The 19,798-nt window shown below is 51.1% G+C and overlaps 1 protein-coding gene across 1 annotated transcript in view; it reads right to left on the bottom strand.

Annotated features, from left to right (window-relative positions):
- Positions 1–3,841: 3,841 nt before the first annotated feature.
- Positions 3,842–19,798, bottom strand: part of LOC102740356 (NACHT domain- and WD repeat-containing protein 1) — a 43,592-nt gene continuing 27,635 nt past the window's right edge. The window contains exons 6-11 of the mRNA XM_081805454.1: positions 19,100–19,397; positions 13,059–14,331; positions 7,009–7,212; positions 5,421–5,580; positions 4,695–4,812; positions 3,842–4,062 (exon numbers count right to left, since the gene is read on the bottom strand). Of these exons, the coding sequence (XP_081661580.1) occupies positions 3,842–4,062; positions 4,695–4,812; positions 5,421–5,580; positions 7,009–7,212; positions 13,059–14,331; positions 19,100–19,397 (2,274 nt within the window). The remainder of the gene's footprint in view (positions 4,063–4,694; positions 4,813–5,420; positions 5,581–7,008; positions 7,213–13,058; positions 14,332–19,099; positions 19,398–19,798) is intronic.

The raw sequence follows: 19,798 nt of genomic DNA, 5'->3' as shown, positions 1-19,798 counted from the left end.
GACCAGGTGTGAGTGCCCCACTCACCATGGGTGTAAAATTTAAGGTGGCACCACCAAACTCAACCACCCAGACAAATACTATTTTTTTCTTTTTAAAAGATTTTATTTATGGGCGCCTGGGTGGCTCAGTTGGTTAAGCGACTGCCTTCGGCTCAGGTCATGATCCTGGAGTCCCGGGATCGAGTCCCACATCGGGCTCCGTGCTCGGCGGGGAGTCTGCTTCTCCCTCTGACCCTCCCCCCTCTCTCATGCTCTCTCTATCTCATTCTCTCTCTCAAATAAATAAATAAAATCTTGAAAAAAAAAAAAGATTTTATTTATTTATTTGCCAGAGAGTGAGAGAGCACAAGCAGGGGAAGCAGCAGCAGAGGGATAGGGAGAAGCAGGCTCCCTGCTGAACAGAGAGCCCAACGCGGGGCTCGATCCCAGGACCCTGGGATCATGACCTGAACCGAAGGCAGCCGCTTAACCGACTGAGCCACCCAGGCGCCCCCAGATAAATACTATTTTAATGCAATATTTGAACAAATCAAAATTAATGCCCCCCAACCCATGGTGAACAAAATATCGGCTTTTAAAATAAAAATAGAGTCAGAAACAGCACCACACCAAATCATCCTGGAGCCTGAGGCAATAAGAGAAATCTGGTGGGCTTTGAGGAGCAGGCTCAAAGTCCCGGAATGTGCTGGAACTCAAGGTTGGCCAGCTGCGCCCTCTGGTGGTGACATTCATTCCTACACCTTCTCATGCAGGGCAAGCCCCAGGTTGTCAATCAAGGATTGTTGAAAAGAACATGCTGTGATTTGGGCTTTTAAATCTTCCCTCGAACTGGGCAGTTGTTCCCAAGGCTGTTTCCCTGGTAAATCACTCCCCGTGAGGTTTACAACTGCTGGGCATGAATGCACAAGAAAGGCCAAACTGATGGTGGGCACCAGCATCTTCCTCTTGGGACATACTTTAGTTCAATCCCATATTTTGCAGATGATGGAAGCTGAGGCTCCACGCAGAAGTGACTCATCCAACAACAACAACAAAAAAAACCCCAAAGAAACAAACAAAAACACAACAAAAGAAATGGCTTGTCGAAGGCCGTTCACATCAACAATATTGATGCTATCATGTGACAGTAATAGGACCCTTGGATGGCACCATGGGGACAGGCTCTGCAAGAATTGACTTGCATATCTTTCCTCGAAGCTCTAGGTAAGAAGGTTGACCAGCATCCCCATTTTGCAGATGGAAACACTGAGGACAGCAAGGTGGGGGGGGGGAGCATAAGGGACTTGCAAGGTCACACCACCAGTAAGTGGCAAAGCCCAGATTTGAATCAACACGGTGGGGCTCCAAATCTGAGTTCTTGGCCAGGACTGGTCTATGTGGTAGGGCTAGCAATTTGGCAGGGAGTAAGTGATGATGCCCCTACCCTCACAGAGCTCAGAGTCCGGTGGGGCCCTCAGGTGATACAAAAGACAACCGGTAGAAATAATAAGAGCTAAGACAGATGGAAAAAGGGTGCAGTGCTGGAGAATGCAGGGACTAGGGAGCCAGGGGGTTGTCCAGGTTCAGTGGCGGGTGGGCTTCTCCTAGGAGGAGCATTTGTTTAAGCTCCAAGGGAGCCCCAGAAGGGATATAGGGACTTAAACACCTCTATAAAACTCCTTATAAAACCCTCAAACAAAAACCAGATGGGAACTGTGTAATAAAAACCACCCTGGGGGCGCCTGGGTGGCTCAGTTGGTTAAGCAGCTGCCTTTGGCTCAGGTCATGATCTCTGGGTCCTGGGATGGAGCCCCATGTCTTGCTCCTTGCTCAGTGGGGAGTCCGCTTCTCCTTCTCCTTCTGTCCCCCCCCCTCACTTGTGCGCGCTCTCTCTCACAAATAAATAAATAAAATCTTTTAAAAAAGATACCCTGGCCACCTCATACTCATTAGGATGACTATTATTTAAAAAAAAAAAAATCAGAAAATGGGGGCAACTGGGTGGCTCAGTCAGTTAAGTGTCTGACTCTTGGTTTCAACTCAGGCTGTGATCTTGGGGTCATGAGATCAAGCTCTGCATGGGGCTCCACGTTCAGCATGGAGTCTGCATGAGATTCTTTCTCTCCCTCTGCTCCTCCCCCTGCTCTCTCTCTCTCAAATAAATAAATTTTTTAAAATCTAAAAAAAAAAAAATCAGAAAATTAAAAGTATTGGTGAGGATGTAGAGAAATTGGAATCCTTGTGCTCTGCTGGTGGGAATGTGAAATGGTGCAGCCACCGTGGAAAATGGTATGGTGGGGGGCGCCTGGGTGGTTCAGTCGTTAAGCATCTGCCTTCAACCCAGGTCATGATCCCAGGGTCCTGGGATCGAGCCCCGCGTCGGGCTCCCTGCTTGGCGGGAAGCCTGCTTCTCCCTCTCCCACTCCCCCTGCTTGTGTTCCGTCTCTTGCTGTCTCTCTGTCTCTGTCAAATAAATAAATAAAATCTTTTAAAAAAAGAAAATGGTATGGTGATTCCTCAAAAAAAATAAACATAGAATTACCATTTGATCCAGGAATTGCATTTCTGGGTGTATACTCCAGGTCTTGGTGTAAGGTCTTGAAAAGATATTTGTATACCTGTGTTCACAGTGGCATGATTCACAATGGGCCAAGGGGAGAAACAGCCCAAGAGTCCATCAAGGGATGAGTGGATACACAAAATGTGGTCCATCCATACAATGCAATGTTATTCAACCTTACAAATGAAGGAAATACAACATGGATGAACCTTGAGGACATTATGGTGAGTGAAAGAAGCCAGTCATAGAGGGCAAATACTGCATGGTTCCCCTGATATGAGGTCCCTACAGTGGTCAGATTCATAGAGACAGAAAGTAGGACGGCAGGTGCCAGAGGCTAGAGGTGGGGGTGGGGAGTTGGTGTTTCATGGGGACAGTCTCAGTTTGGGAAGATGGAAGAGCTCTGGGGATGGATGGTGATGATATTTGCACAACATTGTGCATGTGCTTAACACCACTGGGCTGTACACTTAAAAATGGTTACTTTGGTAAACTTTATGTTCTGTGTATTTTGCCACAATTTAAAAATGAAGATGAAAACAGACCAACAAAACACCATCCTGGGCAGAGCATCAGAGATTCTTCGAGCTCTAGGGCAGAGGGTGGACGAAACCCAGCCCAACGGTTTACCCCAGGAGCTAAGGATGTTTTTTACAGATCAATATTTGCAATGGACAGGATGGCAGGAAACACCGACTTTGAACCCTAATTAAGCAAAATGTTTTCCCCCAGAGCAAAAACTGCCCCCTTCTTTCTCTTGAGTAGACTTTTTTTTTGTTTAAGATTTTATTTATTTATTTGACAGGGACAGAGAGACAGCGAGAGAGGGAACACAGGCAGGGGGAGTGGGAGAGGGAGAAGCAGACTTCCCGCTGAGCTGGGAGCCCAATGTGGGGCTCGATCCCAGGATGCTGGGATTGTGACCTTAGCTGAAGGCAGATGTTTAACCAACTGAGCCACCCAGGCGCCCTTTGAGTAGACTTGCGTTACAAAAAATCATGTTCAATTATTATGATTGTATTTTGAATATTATCAATAAAAAAAGTCATGGGAATGTGTTTTCTGCCTTGTTATATTAAGTACTGACATAATTTCCTCGATTTTTGCCTGAGATTTTTCCTATCTGGCCCTTTCTAGAAAAAGGTGCCGGGTCAGGGAAGGGGGCGGACACTGCTTTGGTAGTGTTCAATCCAAAGCTCTTCCAGGTTCAGTTCAAGATTCTAGAAACCCCACAGGTGTAGACAGGAAAGGTGTGTGGGTTAATGAAAATCCAGCTGGGGGCTCAGTGAGAAGAATGGGCTTCTAGAAGTCAGTGCAGAGTGAAGGCCCCGGCCCGCCCCCCCTTCCCGGCCAGGCCGACTCACCCATGCCTCGGAGCTCCACAGCTGGGCGGCACAGCTGGAGGGCGTCCCGGACCAGGCCGACCTCGGGACAGTCCAGGTGAGGGCCATACAGGTCAAAGTCATCCAACAGGCCCTCGATGCCCCCAGAGACACCCCGGCAGGAAATCCAGTTCATGCTGCCTGTGGGGGGCAGGGGGCATTGTGGGGGCACACACCCCTATCCATTTCTCTGGGGGTTCTCAGCATCAGCACTGTGGATGTTGGGGCTCTGCACTGTAGGATGCTGATCAGCACCCCTGGCCTCCACCCACCAGATGCCTGTAGCACCTCCCCAGTAGTGATAATCAAAAACATGAACATTGCCCCAAGAGTCCCCCGGGTGCAGGAGCACCCTGGGTTGAGAATCACAGGGAGGAGCAGATGGATAGATAGATGGACAAATAGAAAGATGGAGGGATAGATGGATGGGTACATAGATGATGATAGACGGATAGGTATAAAGATGAAAGATGATGGATATGATAGACAGACAGACAGGGTCTCATTTGAAGATCACATTTCTCACCTCTGCACTATCAACTAGCACTAGATGCCGGTAGCACCCCTCCCCCAGCTGTGACAACCAAAATGTCCCCAGACATTGCCAAGTGTCCCCTGCTGGTGCACAGAATGACCCCTGGTGAGAACCACTGTCTTAGGAGGAGCCAAGCATTCTGACTTTTGCCCTTTACCCTTCCCAGGCTCCGGGAGGCGGGAGCACAGCAGAGGGTTGGGACCCGCTCACTGTCCCCTGCAATGGGTGCAACCCTTACCCAGAACCTCCTGTTTCAGCTCTTTGATGCGTCCTGAGTGGACCAGGTGATGGGGCAACTCCTTTAGCTTTCGCAGATTTGCCATCGTGTCTGAGAACCACAGGGGCTGAGGGGCCACCTGCAGGGGAGGAGGGGGCTGGAAGCCAGGCCACGATGACACAGCTCACTCATTCACTCCACACACATGGGCCAAGCCACCACGCGCGTGTGACACTGGAGGGGACTGGGACGCAATTCCAGACGGAGGTGCCCCATGCCCACCCCAGGCAGGGCCGGGGCAGAGGGAGGAACTTGGGGCTCAGGGAATCCAAGGGGCATCGGAGCTGGGTCTCGGAGTTTAAGTAGGAGTCTGTCTGGGGAACCCTATAGGAAAACAATGGTATTCCCGGGCAAGGGAATGGCATGTGCAAAGGCCCAGGGGTGGGAGATGCCAGGAGTTTAGGGCGGTTCTGTATGCGCCTGAATGTTATGATTCTTCTGCCCCCCACCCCAGAATGTTGGGGATGGAGGGCATATTCCTCATCTGCTGCTCCTGATCCCCCCATTATGCTCAGAGGCCGAGGGGACATCCTGCTTTCTGAGGGAAGGGAAGGGAAGAAGGTGAGGAGAGCATTCTGGATGGAAAAGAAAGAGCAAGGTGGTCCTGGCCAAGGAGCCTTGGCTTTGCCTGCACAGCAGGGTGGAGCCTGCAGGTAGTGAGCAGGGGGTCCCAGACAGACAGTTCACCTTGCGATCCAGGTTCAGGGGCTTCCCCACCAGCGGCAGAGTGATGAGTTTCTTGGTGCCCTGGCTCCAGGCCCCTGAGAAGAAGTCAGCCAAGACTCCGTGCCTCTTGGCTCTCTCGGGCCCGGACAGGTAGCGCTCTTGGACCACCTCGGCCAGCTGCCTGCAGAGAGGGGACACGGGCTCATGGGCCTGTGGGGTGGGGTGAGCTCAGAGGGGGCCCCCAGCCTTCCAGAAACCCGTTCCCAAATGCAGGTCCCTCCTAAGCCACCTGCCAGATGCTCGCTGGCCTGCTGACCACCTGTCCTACTTGTTACCTAACATTCATCTATAAATTGGCCCATCTTTCTTTTTCCCCTTAAATATATTTACTTTATTTATTTTTTTTTTAAAGATTTTATTTATTTATTTGAGAGAGAGAATGAGATAGAGAGCATGAGAGGGGGGAGGGTCAGAGAGAGAGGCAGACTCCCTGCTGAGCAGGGAGCCCGACACGGGACTCGATCCCGGGACTCCAGGATCATGACCTGAGCCGAAGGCAGTCGCTTAACCAACTGAGCCACCCAGGCGCCCCTACTTTATTTTTTTTTTAAGATTTTATTTATGTGAAAGAGAGAGACACAGCGAGAGAGGAAACACAAGCAGGCGGAGTGGGAGAGGGAGAAGTAGGCTTCCCGCTGCGCAGGGAGCCCGATGTGGGGGCTCGATCCCAGGACCCCGGGATCATGACCTGAGCCGAAGGCAGACGCTTAACAACTGAGCCACCCAGGCACCCCTAAATATATTTACTTTAAAAAGGAACATTTGGGTTCCTCAACTTAAACTTAAAATAAGGTACTGTAGGACCCAGCTACTCCACTCCTGGGTATAAACCCAAAAGAATTAAAAAAGAAAACAAAAAAAAACAGGTGTTCGAATGAAAACTTGTGCTCACGTGTTCACGCAGCACTGACCACAAGCCCGAGGAATGACCCAAGTGTCCATCAATGGACAAACAGATAAACAAAATGTGGTCCATCCATGCAACAGGATATTACTCAGCCACAAAAAGTAGCAAAGCCCTGATTCATGCTACAACACGGATGAACCTTGGAAGCTCTATGCCGAGGAAAGCAGCTGGATACAAAAGGCCACATGTTGTGTGGTTCCATGTATATGAAACGTGCAGAAGAGGCAAATCCACAGAGACAGAGAGCAGATTTGTGGGTGCCAGACAGGGGCTGGGGGCAGAGAGGTGGGAGGATGGGGAGTAACTGCTGATGGGGACCAGGTGTCCTTTTGAGGGGATAGAATTGTTCTGGAACGTTTTAGAGGTGATGGTTACACCACATTGTGGATGCACTTAACATTACTGAATTGTACACTTTAAATGGATGAATTTTATGTTATGTGAATGTATCCTCAGTTTAAAAACCGAGTTAGTTGTGTGTTAGTTAGTTAATTAGTGGTATGGAAACCCCTGAATGCCGTGCTAAACGCCCTTGTTTCGCTGGGAACGGGGATAAAAGAAGGATCTGGAACAAGGAGGAGCCCGATGAGCGAGCCCTCGCTCCCGGAAGCCCAGACAGCATGTCCACCATGCCGGACCCACCTGTGGGCGATGGCCAGCAGCGTGAAGCCGTCCACGGGCCGCCGGGCCAAGCAGTGGCCCAGATCCCGGCGGAGCCTCACCCACAGCAGGGGTGGGAAACGCAACAGCTCCTTGCTGGGCGGGGTCCAGTCCTGGTACACAGCCTGCAGGACCTCGTCATCCAGGGACAGGACGTCCTTCAGCTCTGCCTCTGAGAGCCCATGCCTGCAGGGAGAAGGGACGGACACTGGGACACGCTGTGTCTCCTGCGGTCGGAGGGCGCAGACACCCAGGGACAGGGAGACGTGGCCAGCAGCACAGCATCCTGCCCGCCACCAAGGGGTCCACCCTGAGGGTCGGCATTCGGACCGTGCCCAGCAGGTACGGATGCCCGGTTACGGCTGTGCCCATCGAGGAAGACCTTCCTGCTCTTTCCTTCTGCCCACACACCCGCAGAGCCGTGAACTAGCCTCTCCCCAGTCTCGCATGAGTCGGGCAGCATAGGGAGGGAGACAAGAGGTCATTTAGAAAAATAATGCAGAAACCAACTGTGCCCACCCTGGCCTCACCCGTGTTTCCAGCCCCAGAAAAGTATCCACCCTCCTTACCAAGGCCGACTGGACCTGGCTGCCTTCCGCCCCTAGGGAAGCGGCCCTAAAGGGGATGAGTGATGACGTTTCGGTGCTGGATCACAAGGGACTTCCTGATACCTGAGAGGATCAAACTGGGAAAACTGGATTTGCCTGCACATTTCATCCGGGAAGGACAGCAATCAGAGCACCCTTCAGAGCAAGGGAAAGAGGGATGCTGGCTTCTGTGGGCAACCTGCGTGTGTGTGTGTTTCACTCTCTGATGTGGATCAAAATCTTCATTTTGATCAGAACACCTGCCACCTATATAGAGCACCTGCTCACTTAGTGTTTTCTAGTGTATAACAGGGTGGGTGGCCCCTGGGGTCTCTTCTGTGAGATCAATCCCAGCTATAATACCACAGTTTTCTCCAAACCAGAATTCCTGGGAGTTACACCTCGGGGGTCCACTTACCAGCACCCCTGTGTGGTCCTGTGCCTCCTCAGAAACCCTCTCCTTCAGGATAGAAGCTTCTTTCCCACTCTTTCATGTACCCTCAGTACAAATCAAGCTTGGGTCCCCTCCTTTCTGGCTCAGGTTCGATGGCTCATCCCACCTGAGCCGGATGGACAGCCCAGCAGGCTTGCAGGATGGCTATCAAGGAAGCTGCAGTCCCATAATTCCCTGGCAGCGTGGCTCTGTACAGGGCCCCCTGGGGAGGGGCCAGGCCAGTCCATTCTTTCTCAGAGAAGCAGATGCTGGGTCCTAGGAGGTCAATGGCTCATCAACAAACCATCGGCAGGTTTGTTTAGCCATTATTCATGGAGGGCGTCTCCATGCAAGGCACCATGCTGACTCCTGAGGGACAGAGAGCTAGATGCCCATGAAGCTTATCTTCTCATCCCCAGAGCCAGGTAGGAAATAGCAGGAACAGAGCACAAAGAAATTGGGTAACACCAATGGCTAGGAAGAAGATACACCGCGTCACACGAAAAAGAGCCACATGGTGGGGGGGGGAGGCAGGAGAGAGACTGTTCTTGGAGGAGGTGGGTCCCTCTAGGAAGGTGCCACCGCAGCTGGGACTGGGTGGGAGGGAAGGGGCCAGCATGAGATCTGGGGCCAGGGTGCTCCAGGCACGGGGTGGAAGGCAGCCAGGTGATGGGAAGTCACTGGAAGGGTTAATCAGGGCAGGGCCTGAATCAGATTTATGATTTTAAAATCTCACTCTGGACAGGTGTTCAAACCACAACTTGTACATGCATGTTCTGAGCAGCATAATTCACAATAGCCAGAAGGTGGAAACAGTCCAAATGTCCATGAATGGATAAACAAAATGTCGTTGCTATGGACTGAGTATGTGTCTCCCCCAAATCCACAGGTTGAAGTCCTAATCCGCAAGGTGATGATATTAGGAGGTGGGGCCTTTGGGAGGTGGTTAGGTCATGAAAGTGGAACCCCATGAGTGGGCTTAGTACCCCAGAGAGCTCCCTTATCCCTTCTGTCACGTGAGGACACAGCAAAAAGATGCCCATTTATGAACCAGGGAGCGAGCTCTCACCAGACACTGTATCTGCTGGCACCTTGACCTTGGGCTCCCCAGGCTTCCAGAACTGCGAGAGATAAATTGTTATAAGCCACCCACTCTATGGTGTTTTTGTTACAGCAGCTCAAATGGACTAAGACAAGGGTATATCCATACAATGGAATATTCTTTGGCCATAGAAAGAAACAAAGTACGGACACACACATTGCAACACAGAGGAGCCTTCAAAACAGTCCGCTCAGTGAAAGAAATCCGTCACAAAAGACCGCACAGGGTATGATTCCATTTACTTGAAACGTTTAGAGCAGGATTCAGAAAGCCACGAGGTAGATTAATGGTTGCCAGGTGCTGGATAGAGAAGTGAGGGAAGGCACAAGGCGTGTTCCTCCCGGCATTACTCAGCCTCGCACCACTGACATTTGGGCTCGGATCACTCTTCACGGTGGGGACTGTTCTGTGCTTTTAGCAGCATCCCTGGTCTCCGCTCACTAGATTCCAGCAGCATCACCCCCAAGCTGTGACAACCAAAAATGTCCCTGGATGTGGCCTAAGGGTCCCCTGGGGACAGAATCTCCTCCGGCAAGAACCACTGGCCTAGAAGGACTCAGATCTGCTCTGAGAGCTGGGCTCTCCACCATCACAGCACGCTGACTGCGTGGGGAAGCATGATGTGTTTTCAAGGAACAAGAGGTACCGAAATCACCCCTGGAGGCTCCTTCCCTAAACCACCTGCCCCTGCCAGTCCCTGGGGCGGCTGATCCGACACCCCCGTGAGACCCTTGGCTTTACTAATTGGACAAGACGTGGGACTGAGCAGGTCGGTTATTTTTGTCTCCCCAGATTTTGGAATCGGGACTCAAGAAGGGGCCAGTAGGCGGTGCCAGGTCTCTGAAATGGGGGCTCATGATGCCAGTGGAAGCTCGAGGCAAGTGGAACAAAGGAAGAGTCCAGAACAGAAACCAATGGGCAGAGAGGACCCAGAGGGCCAGGGGATGAGAAACTGTTCTGATTCTCATGGCTTTCTGGTTCCCATGACAACACCACCTCCTCCATGCGGACTGCATCAGGCTGGCCTGACGGCCCACCCCTTCACCCTGGAACATTCCCCAGTCCGTCTTTGTACTCTTATAGAACCCAGGCCCAGCCTCCACTCTGGGGGCACCAGTCACAAAATCTGGGGTACGGCATGAGATCTGGGGTACGCCCCCCCTAGAGCCAGCAATTGGGTGGGTGGTCCTGGACCGCTTGAGCTCTTCCCATGGCCTTGGCACAAAGCCCTGACTTCTTACACACTAGCACGAGCGGATTCTGTGGCTGGCAAACAAACAAACAAACAAACAAAAAGCCACCCTCACTGGTCAGATCACTGCCATCTTGACTGACATGGTGCAAAGGAAAAGGTCTGGAAGGAAAACCTGCCTGTGAAACTGGAAAGAGGCAAAACCAGCTAGTCCAGCATTTTTTATATATATATATATGTTTTTTAAAGATTTTATTTATTTATTTATTTATTTATTTATTTATTTATTTATTAGAGAGTGAGCGGGAGAGAAACAGCATGAGAGGGGAGAGGGTCAGAGGGAGAAGCAGGCTCCCCGCTGAGCCGGGAGCCCGATGTGGGACTTGATCCCAGGACCCTGGGATCATGACCTGAGCTGAAGGCAGTTGCTTAACCAACTGAGCCACCCAGGTGCCCATAGTCCAGCATTTCTGATGGTGGGCTTGAGTGTTGGCTTTGTTGCCGTGTGTCTGCTAATTGGCCTCCGCCCCACCCTCCTGGGGGTCCGGAGTCCGGCTGCTGGGTGCGTGATGGACCCACTCCTCTCTCCTGCTCCTTATTTCTGACTCCCCTCCTTCCCTACCCGGCATCTCTGAGAGTGGCTCCTGACCATCCTGACATCGCAGTGTGCAGCCCTGAGACTTTCTCTGGGCTGAGCAGCTAGATGTAAGCATTCAGTCCTAAAGCTCTAGAAACACATTGAAATTGGATTTTCCTATGTGCTTTTTTTGCTGATTCCCACGCGACAAGCTTGGGATGAAGTGTAGATGCATGCTGGTGGTCAATCCTTCAGGGTAATTGGCTTTAAAAAGGTTTTTCTGAGATCTCCCCATAATATTACCTATTAAATACAGAGGGGAGCTTGCAGATTTACAACAGGGAAAAAAAATCTGCACCTGAGAAGGGCTGAGCATCACTCAGGTTCACCCTGAATGTGATCAGGAGGAAACAACAGACCAACCCAGATGGAGGGACATTCTACAAACTACCCCCAGCCCAGGTGTGGTCCCCTGGACCAGCAGCATCAGCATCGGCCAGAGAGAAACATGGGATTCCTGGCCCCAGCCCAGACCTGCTGAATCAGATTCTTTATGCAAAAACAAGACCCGAGATACAAATCCCCGTCAAGGGTTGAGAAGCACTGATCAATAAAATAACTGGCCCGGACTCTTCAAAAGGACAAAACCAGATGGTGGAATGTTCCAAATTAAAGGAGACCAAAGCAACTTGACAATTAAATTAGACATGCCATCCCGGTTTGGATCCTGGATTGGGTGTGGACGGAGAGGAGGGGGGCCGCTATAAAGGACGTTTTTGAGACAATTGGCAAGTGTTCACTGTAAACTGTGCATTAAATAATATTATTGCCTCTGTGATGTATTTCCTGACTTTTGTAATTGTCCTGTGGCGATGTGGGGTTCTGATTGTCCTTGTTTGTAGGAAATATGTGATGTATTTAAGGGTAAAGGGGAATAATGCCTGTAATGAATTTGCAAAAGAAAGAAAGAAAACTAGAGGGGGTTAGGGAGGGAGGGAGAGAGAAAGCTAATGCGGCAAATCAGGGATTCTGGGGGAAGGGTGTATGGCCGTAGTTCTCAGCTAGGGCTTACTCTGCCTGCAGGGGACTCTTGGCAATATTCTGAGACAGTTTTTGGTTGTCACAGCTCAGGGGTACTATGAGCATCCAGGGTCGAGGCCAGGAATGCTGCTCAACATCCTACAGTGCATAGGACAGCCCCCACATGCTGATGATGCGGCCCCCAATATCAGTAGAGCCAAGGCTGAGAACCCCTGATGTGTGGGCCAGTCTTTGCTCTAGTTTTGTACTATGGGAATTCTTCCACTAGTCTATAATTTCAAAATATTTCTTTTTTTTTTTTTAAGATTTTATTTATTTATCTGAGACAGGGAGGGCACAAGCAAGGGCAGGGATGGAGGGAGAGGGAGAAGCAGGCTCCCCGCTGAGCAAGGAGCCTGATGCAGGACTCGATCCCAGGACCCTGGGATCATGACCTGAGCCAAAGACAGACACTTACCCGACTGAGCCGCCCAGGTGCCCCTCAAAGTATTTTAAGTAAAAATTGTACAAAGGAAATACCACAGGCAGGCCCATAGAGACAGGAAGCAGGTTGGGGGCCGCCAGGGGCTGGGGGTGGGGAGTGGCTGCTAATGGGGATGGGGTTTCCCTTTGGGGTGATGGGAATGTTCTGGAGATGGACAGTGGTCGCACAACACTGTGAATGTCCTCAGTGTCACTGAACCATACACTTTAAGAGAGCGAACTTTACGATCCATGAATTGTGTTGGGTTGAATAGTGTCCCCCAAAGGTCATGCCCACCTGGAGCCCGTGAAGGTGACCTTATTTGAAAACATTCTTGAGAGGAGCAATCAGCATACCATGAGGTCTTACTAGATCAGAGTGGGCCCTGAAGAGGGAAATGGGGACACGAAGGCCCACAGGGAGGAGGCCGCGAGATGGGCAGAGGCAGCGGTGGGAGGGATGGGTCTACAGGCCAAGGGTTGCTGGCAACACCAGAAACGAAGAGAAAAGCCTAGAACCAGCTCCCCTGGCGCCTTCAGAGGGACTGTGAGAGAAGACGTTTCTGTTCTGAGCCCCGAGGGGCGAGTGCGTGCATTCTGTCTCAGTTAGAAAGAGGGTGAAGACAACAGAGACTTACCGGGAAGACACAATGTAGCCCAGCACGTGGGCCACCAGGAGCTGCCCGTGTGTCTGCTCCAGGCGGGCACACAGTTGGTGCATTGCTTCCTTAGCAGTGGAGGCCAGAGGGGCAGGTATGGTGAAGGAGGCCCATTTCCGGGCCTCCTCGAAGGCCAGACTCAGCCGTCCTGGGTGCCCACACTCCGGGAGGCTGGCCCAGAGCAGTTCCCTCTGCTCTGGGCTCAGCGTCCTCCTCGAGGCTGCCAGCAGAAGCTGGATCATCTCTTGCCCTTGGTTTCCGGAGAGGGGTTTCACTTCCCAGTAGGCCTCTGGGTCCGTCAGCGTCTGTCGCATAGTGTCTAGAATCCCCCGCCGCCCTGAGCAGGCTGAGAGGATGAGGTGGACCCTCGGTGGGCATTTGGGAGGCAGCCAGGGGACCCTCCGGGCGCGGCAGATGGAATCCACATCATCCATGGAGTCCAACAGGATCACCAGGGACTCGAAGTTTCGGCAGGAGACAGTGTGGAGGAGGGTGTGGAAAAACTGGACCACCCTGGCATGGGCCTCCAGGACCTGGGCCGGGGGCAGGGGCAGCCCGTAGGCCAGGCACAGCTGGAAGCAGATGCTCTGGAGCAGGCCCCGGGCATCGGCGCTCATCTGTGACATCCCCAGAAGCCGCAGGACGGTCACCGTCTTGCGGCCAAGTAGTCTCGGCATTTGCTCTGCCAGCTTGCACATCAGAGCTGTCTTTCCGATGCCTGGGGGTCCAAAAAGCACGATGGGTGAGTGTGGACGGCCGTCATTCTGCCAGAGCTGCTGTGCCAGCTGGGCCAGGAGCTCCTGGCGCCCACAAAAGGTCCGGGTGGCCTCGGCACTCAGCCCCAGGTGGTGGCGGATCTCCTGGTAGAGCCATGCCAGCTCCCGCCGGCCCGCCTCCAGCTCCCGGAGGTGCTCAAGGACCTGGTGGTTAGCCCTGGCCACAAACTGCTCCCCCAGCTCCTTCAGGTACTGAGCATGAGCCTTGTTTTTGGGGTTCACCAGGTCTCGGCTCCATGGCAGGTGGTGGGCCTGGAGGACTCCGGGTTGCATGTCGGCAATGCGTCCCTTGAGGCCACTGAGAAGGTTCTGGGCATCCGTGTCCAGGCAGCCATCTGTGAGCTGGTCTACCATCTTGAGGGTGCAGTCTTCCAGGATGTGTTTGTGGAGGTCTTGGATCTCTCTCAAGAAGACGGTTGCCCCCTGGTCTCCGTCTGTCAAGCTCAGCAGGCCCCGGTCTATCTCCCATTCAATGACTGAAAAAGTGAGGGAGATGGGAAGAGAGTGTGGTCATCATTGTGTGATCAGCTGGCCCGAGTGGAGACACTTGAGAGACATATTTGGGGAGGTAGGGACATTAGTTCTCCCACTTAATGTGTGCTGGAGTCACCTGGCATGACCATAGACAATATGCAAACTAATGCACTCAAGTGGGTTCCAATAAAACTTTATTTACAAAAACAAGCAGTGGGCCGCATTTGGCCAGAGGACTATAGTTTGCCAGAGTCTCCTGGGGGCTCAAAAACCCCATATGTCTGGGCTCTGCCTCTAGGAGTTCTGATTCAGCAGGTCTGGGTGGGGCCCATGGGTCTGCATTTCCAAAAAGCTCCCAAGTGATGCTGAGGCTGCTGGTCCAGGGGCTGGGCCAAGAATAGCGCTGATTTAGTCATTATAAATCAAAGAAACCTTGGTGTAGGCAGCACAGAGATTCTATGTGAGAAGCAGCCCCGTTATAAAACACTACGGTAGTTGCTGGGGCTGGGGGAGAGGGATGGGGAGTGACCCTTAATGAATATGGAATTTCTTTGGGGGTGATGGAAATGTTCTGGAACTAGACAGAGGTGGTAATTGCACAACATTGTGAATGCACTAAATGTCACTGAATCATTTACTTTAAAATGGTTAATTTCATGCCATGTGAATTTCACTTCAATTTAAAAAATATCCAATGTCAGTTTTGGGTGCCTCCCTCATCACACATTCATTCAACAAACATTTATTGAGCTCCCACTTGTGGCAGCCTCAGCTCTCCAGACAACTAGCCGTGAGGCTGAGAGCAAAGGTTGGCATGCTTTTCTGTAAAGGCTCAGATAGTAAATATTTTAGGCTCACAGGTCAAATGGTCTCCATTACAACTATTCAACTCTGCTGTTGCAGCGTGAAAACAGCCATAGCCAACATGTGAACTAATATGTTGAGTGTGTTCCAATAAAACTTTATTTATGAAAACAAGTGTTGGGCCGAATTTTGCCTTTGGGCCCTGGTTGGCTGACCCCTGTCCCAGAGCATGCAGCAGCTGCCCTGAGGACCCGAATTTTCCAGAGCCAAGAGCAGACACAGATTTCTCCTCGGAGGCCATTGTTTTGAAATAGCAGTCAGACCTGAGGAGTTATTTTTTAAGCCGCCCTGGGCCCAGCAGAGGCTCCGAGGTCTCTGGAGCTGAGTGAATCAGGCTCCCTTGGAGACAGGACTCAGTCTCAGAGCCAGAGATAAGAGCCACTCAAAAGCCCTCCTTGGAGTGACACCACAGCCCCCTCAGGCCCTCGAATGGAAGTCGGGGATAAAGGCAACTGACAGTCCTGACATGGGATCCTTCTGGGACACGTCTCAGCATGAATCAATGCAAGACCATCTGCTCTGCTCCTGCAGGCTGCGCGGCCTTGGTCAAATCACTGCGTCTCTCTGAGTCTGTTTCCTCTCCCATAATATGGGTGTACTAGTTTAATCTCTCTCTCTCTTTTTTTTTAAGATCTTATTTATTTATTTGTCAGAGAGAGAGAGAGAGAGCACAAGCAGGGGGAGCGGCAGAAGGAGAAGGAGAAGCAGACTCCCTGCTGAGCAGGGAGCTCGATGTGGGACGCAATCCCAGGACCCTGGGATCATGACCTGAACCGAAGGCAGTCGCTTAACCAACTGAGCCACCCAGGCGCCCTAAGGCTAGTTTAACCTTGCCTAGGCTCCTGGCAGCATCTTCTGTGAAACAATGCTTGTGAAAAGCTGAGCTCCTTATGCCGAAGGAACAAAGCCAATCTCCAAAGGTTGTAGACTGTGTGATCCCATTCTATAACATCATTGAGATAACAAATTATAGAGATGGAGACGGATTATTGGTTGCCAAGGGCTGGGGACTGAGGGCAGGGCCGAATGTGACTCTAAGAGGGTAGTGGGGGGGAACTTTGCAGTGAGGAAACAGTCCCGCATATGGACTGTGGCAGTTATTCGAAGCTACACGGGTGTGAAGTTTTCTTAGCGTGAAATACACATGTGCACGTGCACATACGCAAATGCACGTTTGTAAAAGTGATGTTTTGTCAGGGGCGCCTGGGTGGCTCAGTGGGCTAAGCGTCTGCCTTCAGCTCCCAGGGGTCCTGGGATCGAGCCCCACGTTGGGCTCCCTGCTCCTCTGAGAACCTGCTTCTCCCTCTGCCTCTCTTTCTCTCTCTGTCTCTCATGAATAAATCAATGAAATCTTAAAAAAAAAAAAGTGATGCTTTGTGTGGTTGTCACAATGTCCACTTTTGGTTGTACTACTCTAGTTTTGCAAGATGCTACCTGTGGGGGAAACTGGGTGAAGGATACATGGAATTACTTCCTACTTTTTTTTTTTTTTTTGCTTTTTTGGGGGAATCTCTATTTCCAAATACAGAGGCTGAAAAGAAGAAAACTGAGAGCAAGGGGCCTGGAAATATGCTCTGAAGACACTGTTGACAGCAGCATATGCCTTTGTGCTTTCTGCTACTTTCAAGGAGTTTCTGTTTGTTCTTTCAAGTGGGAATTCTTTTTTTTTAATCTGTCTATTTGTTTGAGAGAAAGAGAGTGTGCTGGGGGAGGGGCAGAGGGAGAGAGAGAATCTCAAGCGGACTCCATGCTGAGCACAGAGCCGACACAGGGCTTGATCTCATGACCCTGGGATTATGATCTGAGCCGAAATCATGAGTCGGATGCTTAACCGACTGTGGCACCCAAGCGCCCCTCAGGTGGGAATTCTTCATGGGCTACGCTTGATCGAATGAGATCATGGCTGGGACGAGATCATGGGACAAGATCCTCACAACGATTCCGTGATGTACTACCTCAGACTAGTTCCATTTTACAGATTAGGAAACTGAGGCTCGGAACCTGCCAGAGGTCAGTACAGCTGGGAAAGGGCAAGGCTGAACTGCAAGTCCAGGCCCACCCCAAAGCACAGACCCCAGACGCTGATTACAGTCCCAGTGGCAGATATCTCTATGAAAGCAGTTAGCACATTTGGCTTCATGTCACAGAGCAAGGAATAACAACACAGTAAGTCCTCAATAAATGGTGGCCATTAATGTTATTATTCACATAAACACTGTATTTAAGATCAATATGTCATTCGTAGTCTTAACCAAAGTATTGGGTTAGCATCACCTGTGATATCAGGTGGGTGTCAGGTACCCCTGGTATGATGGGATAGGGAAGGAACTTCACCTCCGTGGTCTTCTTCCCAGAAACCTATGACCCCCGTCCAACCATGAGAAAACACCAGACAAGCCCAGATTGAGGGACATTCTGCAAAAGACGCGGCCAGCCCTCCTCAAAAATGGTCAAAGTCATGAAAAACAGGGAAAGGCTGAGACACTGTCACAGTCCAAGGGAACCTGAGACGTGACAACTAAACGCAGCATGAGAACCTGGACGGGATCCTGGGACAGAAAAACATTAACGGGAAAACCAAGGAATTCTAACTAGACTCTGGAGTCTAGTTAATCGTCATGTACTGATGTTAATTTCTTACTTCTGGCAAATGTACTGTGGTCACATAAGACGTTAACGTCTCCGTGTGAAGAACATACAGAGACTCTGTACTTCCTGCAAATCTAAAATTATCCCCAAATAAAAAGTTGAGTTTTAAAAATTGACATGTCATTACTAGAATTAATATATATGATAAATAATAATCAATACATTTTAGTACAATTAAAATACTACTGACATAAATTACATTCAATATCTTTAAACAAGTCAATGTGTTTAATATGTTCATAATATAAATCCGTGTATTTAGTATGTGGACAAAATGAGTTCATGTTTTTAATATTTTTGGTAAGAGAAATTCATATACTATAGTTTTGGAGATATAAATGGACATATCTGACATACTACTGAATACGTGAATGGTAATAATCTGTTTCTTGCTGGCAGCAAGCAGTGGGGAAATGGCTTGGCGACACTGCCATTTTTTTAAAAAAAAATTTATTGATTTATTGATTTTAGAGAGAGAGGGAGCACGAACAGGGGGTAGGGGCAGAAGGAGAGGGGGAGAGGGAATCCCAAGCAGGCTGCACGCTCAGCACGAGTCTGACTTGGGGCTTGATCTCAAGACCGTGAAATCATGACCTCAGCCGAAACCAAGAGTCAGACACTTAACCGACTGAGCCATCCAGGCATCCCGGCAACACTCTGTTTTTAGAAAAATCTTCCTGGTAGCCAGTGCAGAGGATGGAAGAGCCAGGGGTTAAGGCTAGAGGTGAGAGGTAAGGGGCCAGCTGAGAGCTGGGTGATGGACTCTGGTCAAATCCCTATTCCCCACCTTAGGTGTAGGAGACCCCTTCCTGTACCTCAGTTTCCACCTCTGAGGCAGGTGCAGGGAGGCTGGAGGACTCAATGTCCCCAGCAGGGGCTGGCTCCTGGGCTAACATAAGGGGACGCACTGCTCCAGTTTTTCCAGGACTGTCTGGGTTTAGCCCTAAAAGTCCCCAAACAAACCAGGATAGTGGTCATCTTAGAAGCCTTCCCTCAGAACCAGGAGTCTCTCTGGGAGAAGGGGAGCGGGAGCTGGAGGAGGAGAAGAAAGGAGGGTCCTAAGGGACAAAGAATCAACCAGGACCTGGCTGAACTCTGGGACGAGTACAGTAACCTCTTGCAGAACCAGGGACCCAGGAGCTAGGCTGGTCTGGTATTTACAGGAGTGTAGGCTACGGCATTTGGACAGAATGCGAGGCGTGTACTTGAATTCAGGGCATTTCCTGTGGCCCCTGGCAGGGGTCCCCGCAGCCTCACCTGACCAAAGGTAGTGGTACCACTGCTCCTGGGTGATGAGGCCCAGCCTCCGGGCCTCCTGGGCTCCGGAGTGCAGCACAGAGGTCAGGGGGGCCTCTTCGGGCCCGTGGGCCTCCACGGTGCCTAGCGCCTGCAGCAGGTAGGTGGGGGGCACGGCGTTCTCATCCCTCCGGAAGTGTCGAGCCACCAGGTCCAGGTCCCGTGGCCTGGAGGTCAGCTGGGCTCTCAGAGCCTCCCACTCCTTCTCCTCGATCAGCGTGGGGACTGGACAGGGGCCGTACTGGTCACCTAAGAGGGCCTGGCAGAGAGAGGGGCACGGGTTCAAATCTTGGCTTGGGCGCTCAGCTCCGTGACCCTGGGCGAGATGCCCTGAGCCCCCCAGACATGGGCCCGGCTGTGGCGCCACAGTGATGGGTTCATTAAGAAGTGCAGGCTAGAAGACATCCAAATGGCCAAGAGACACATGAAAAAGTGCTCAATATCGCTCGGCATCAGGGAAATCCAAATCAAAACCTCAATGAGATAGCACCTCACACCAGTCAGAATGGTTAAAATTAACAAGTCAGGAAACGACAGATGTTGGCGGGGATGCGGAGAAAGGGGAACCCTCCTACACTGTTGGTGGGAATGCAAGCTGGTGCAGCCACTCTGGAAAACAGTGTGGAGGTTCCTCAAAAAGTTGAAAATAGAGCTACCATA

This window comes from Leptonychotes weddellii, chromosome 1 (genome assembly GCF_054177405.1).
Source record: "Leptonychotes weddellii isolate Sample4059 chromosome 1, ASM5417740v2, whole genome shotgun sequence".
NCBI classification, from domain to species: Eukaryota; Metazoa; Chordata; class Mammalia; order Carnivora; family Phocidae; genus Leptonychotes; species Leptonychotes weddellii.
Note: the sequence above shows the minus strand (reverse complement) of the source record. Positions and strands in the feature narration are given on the sequence as shown.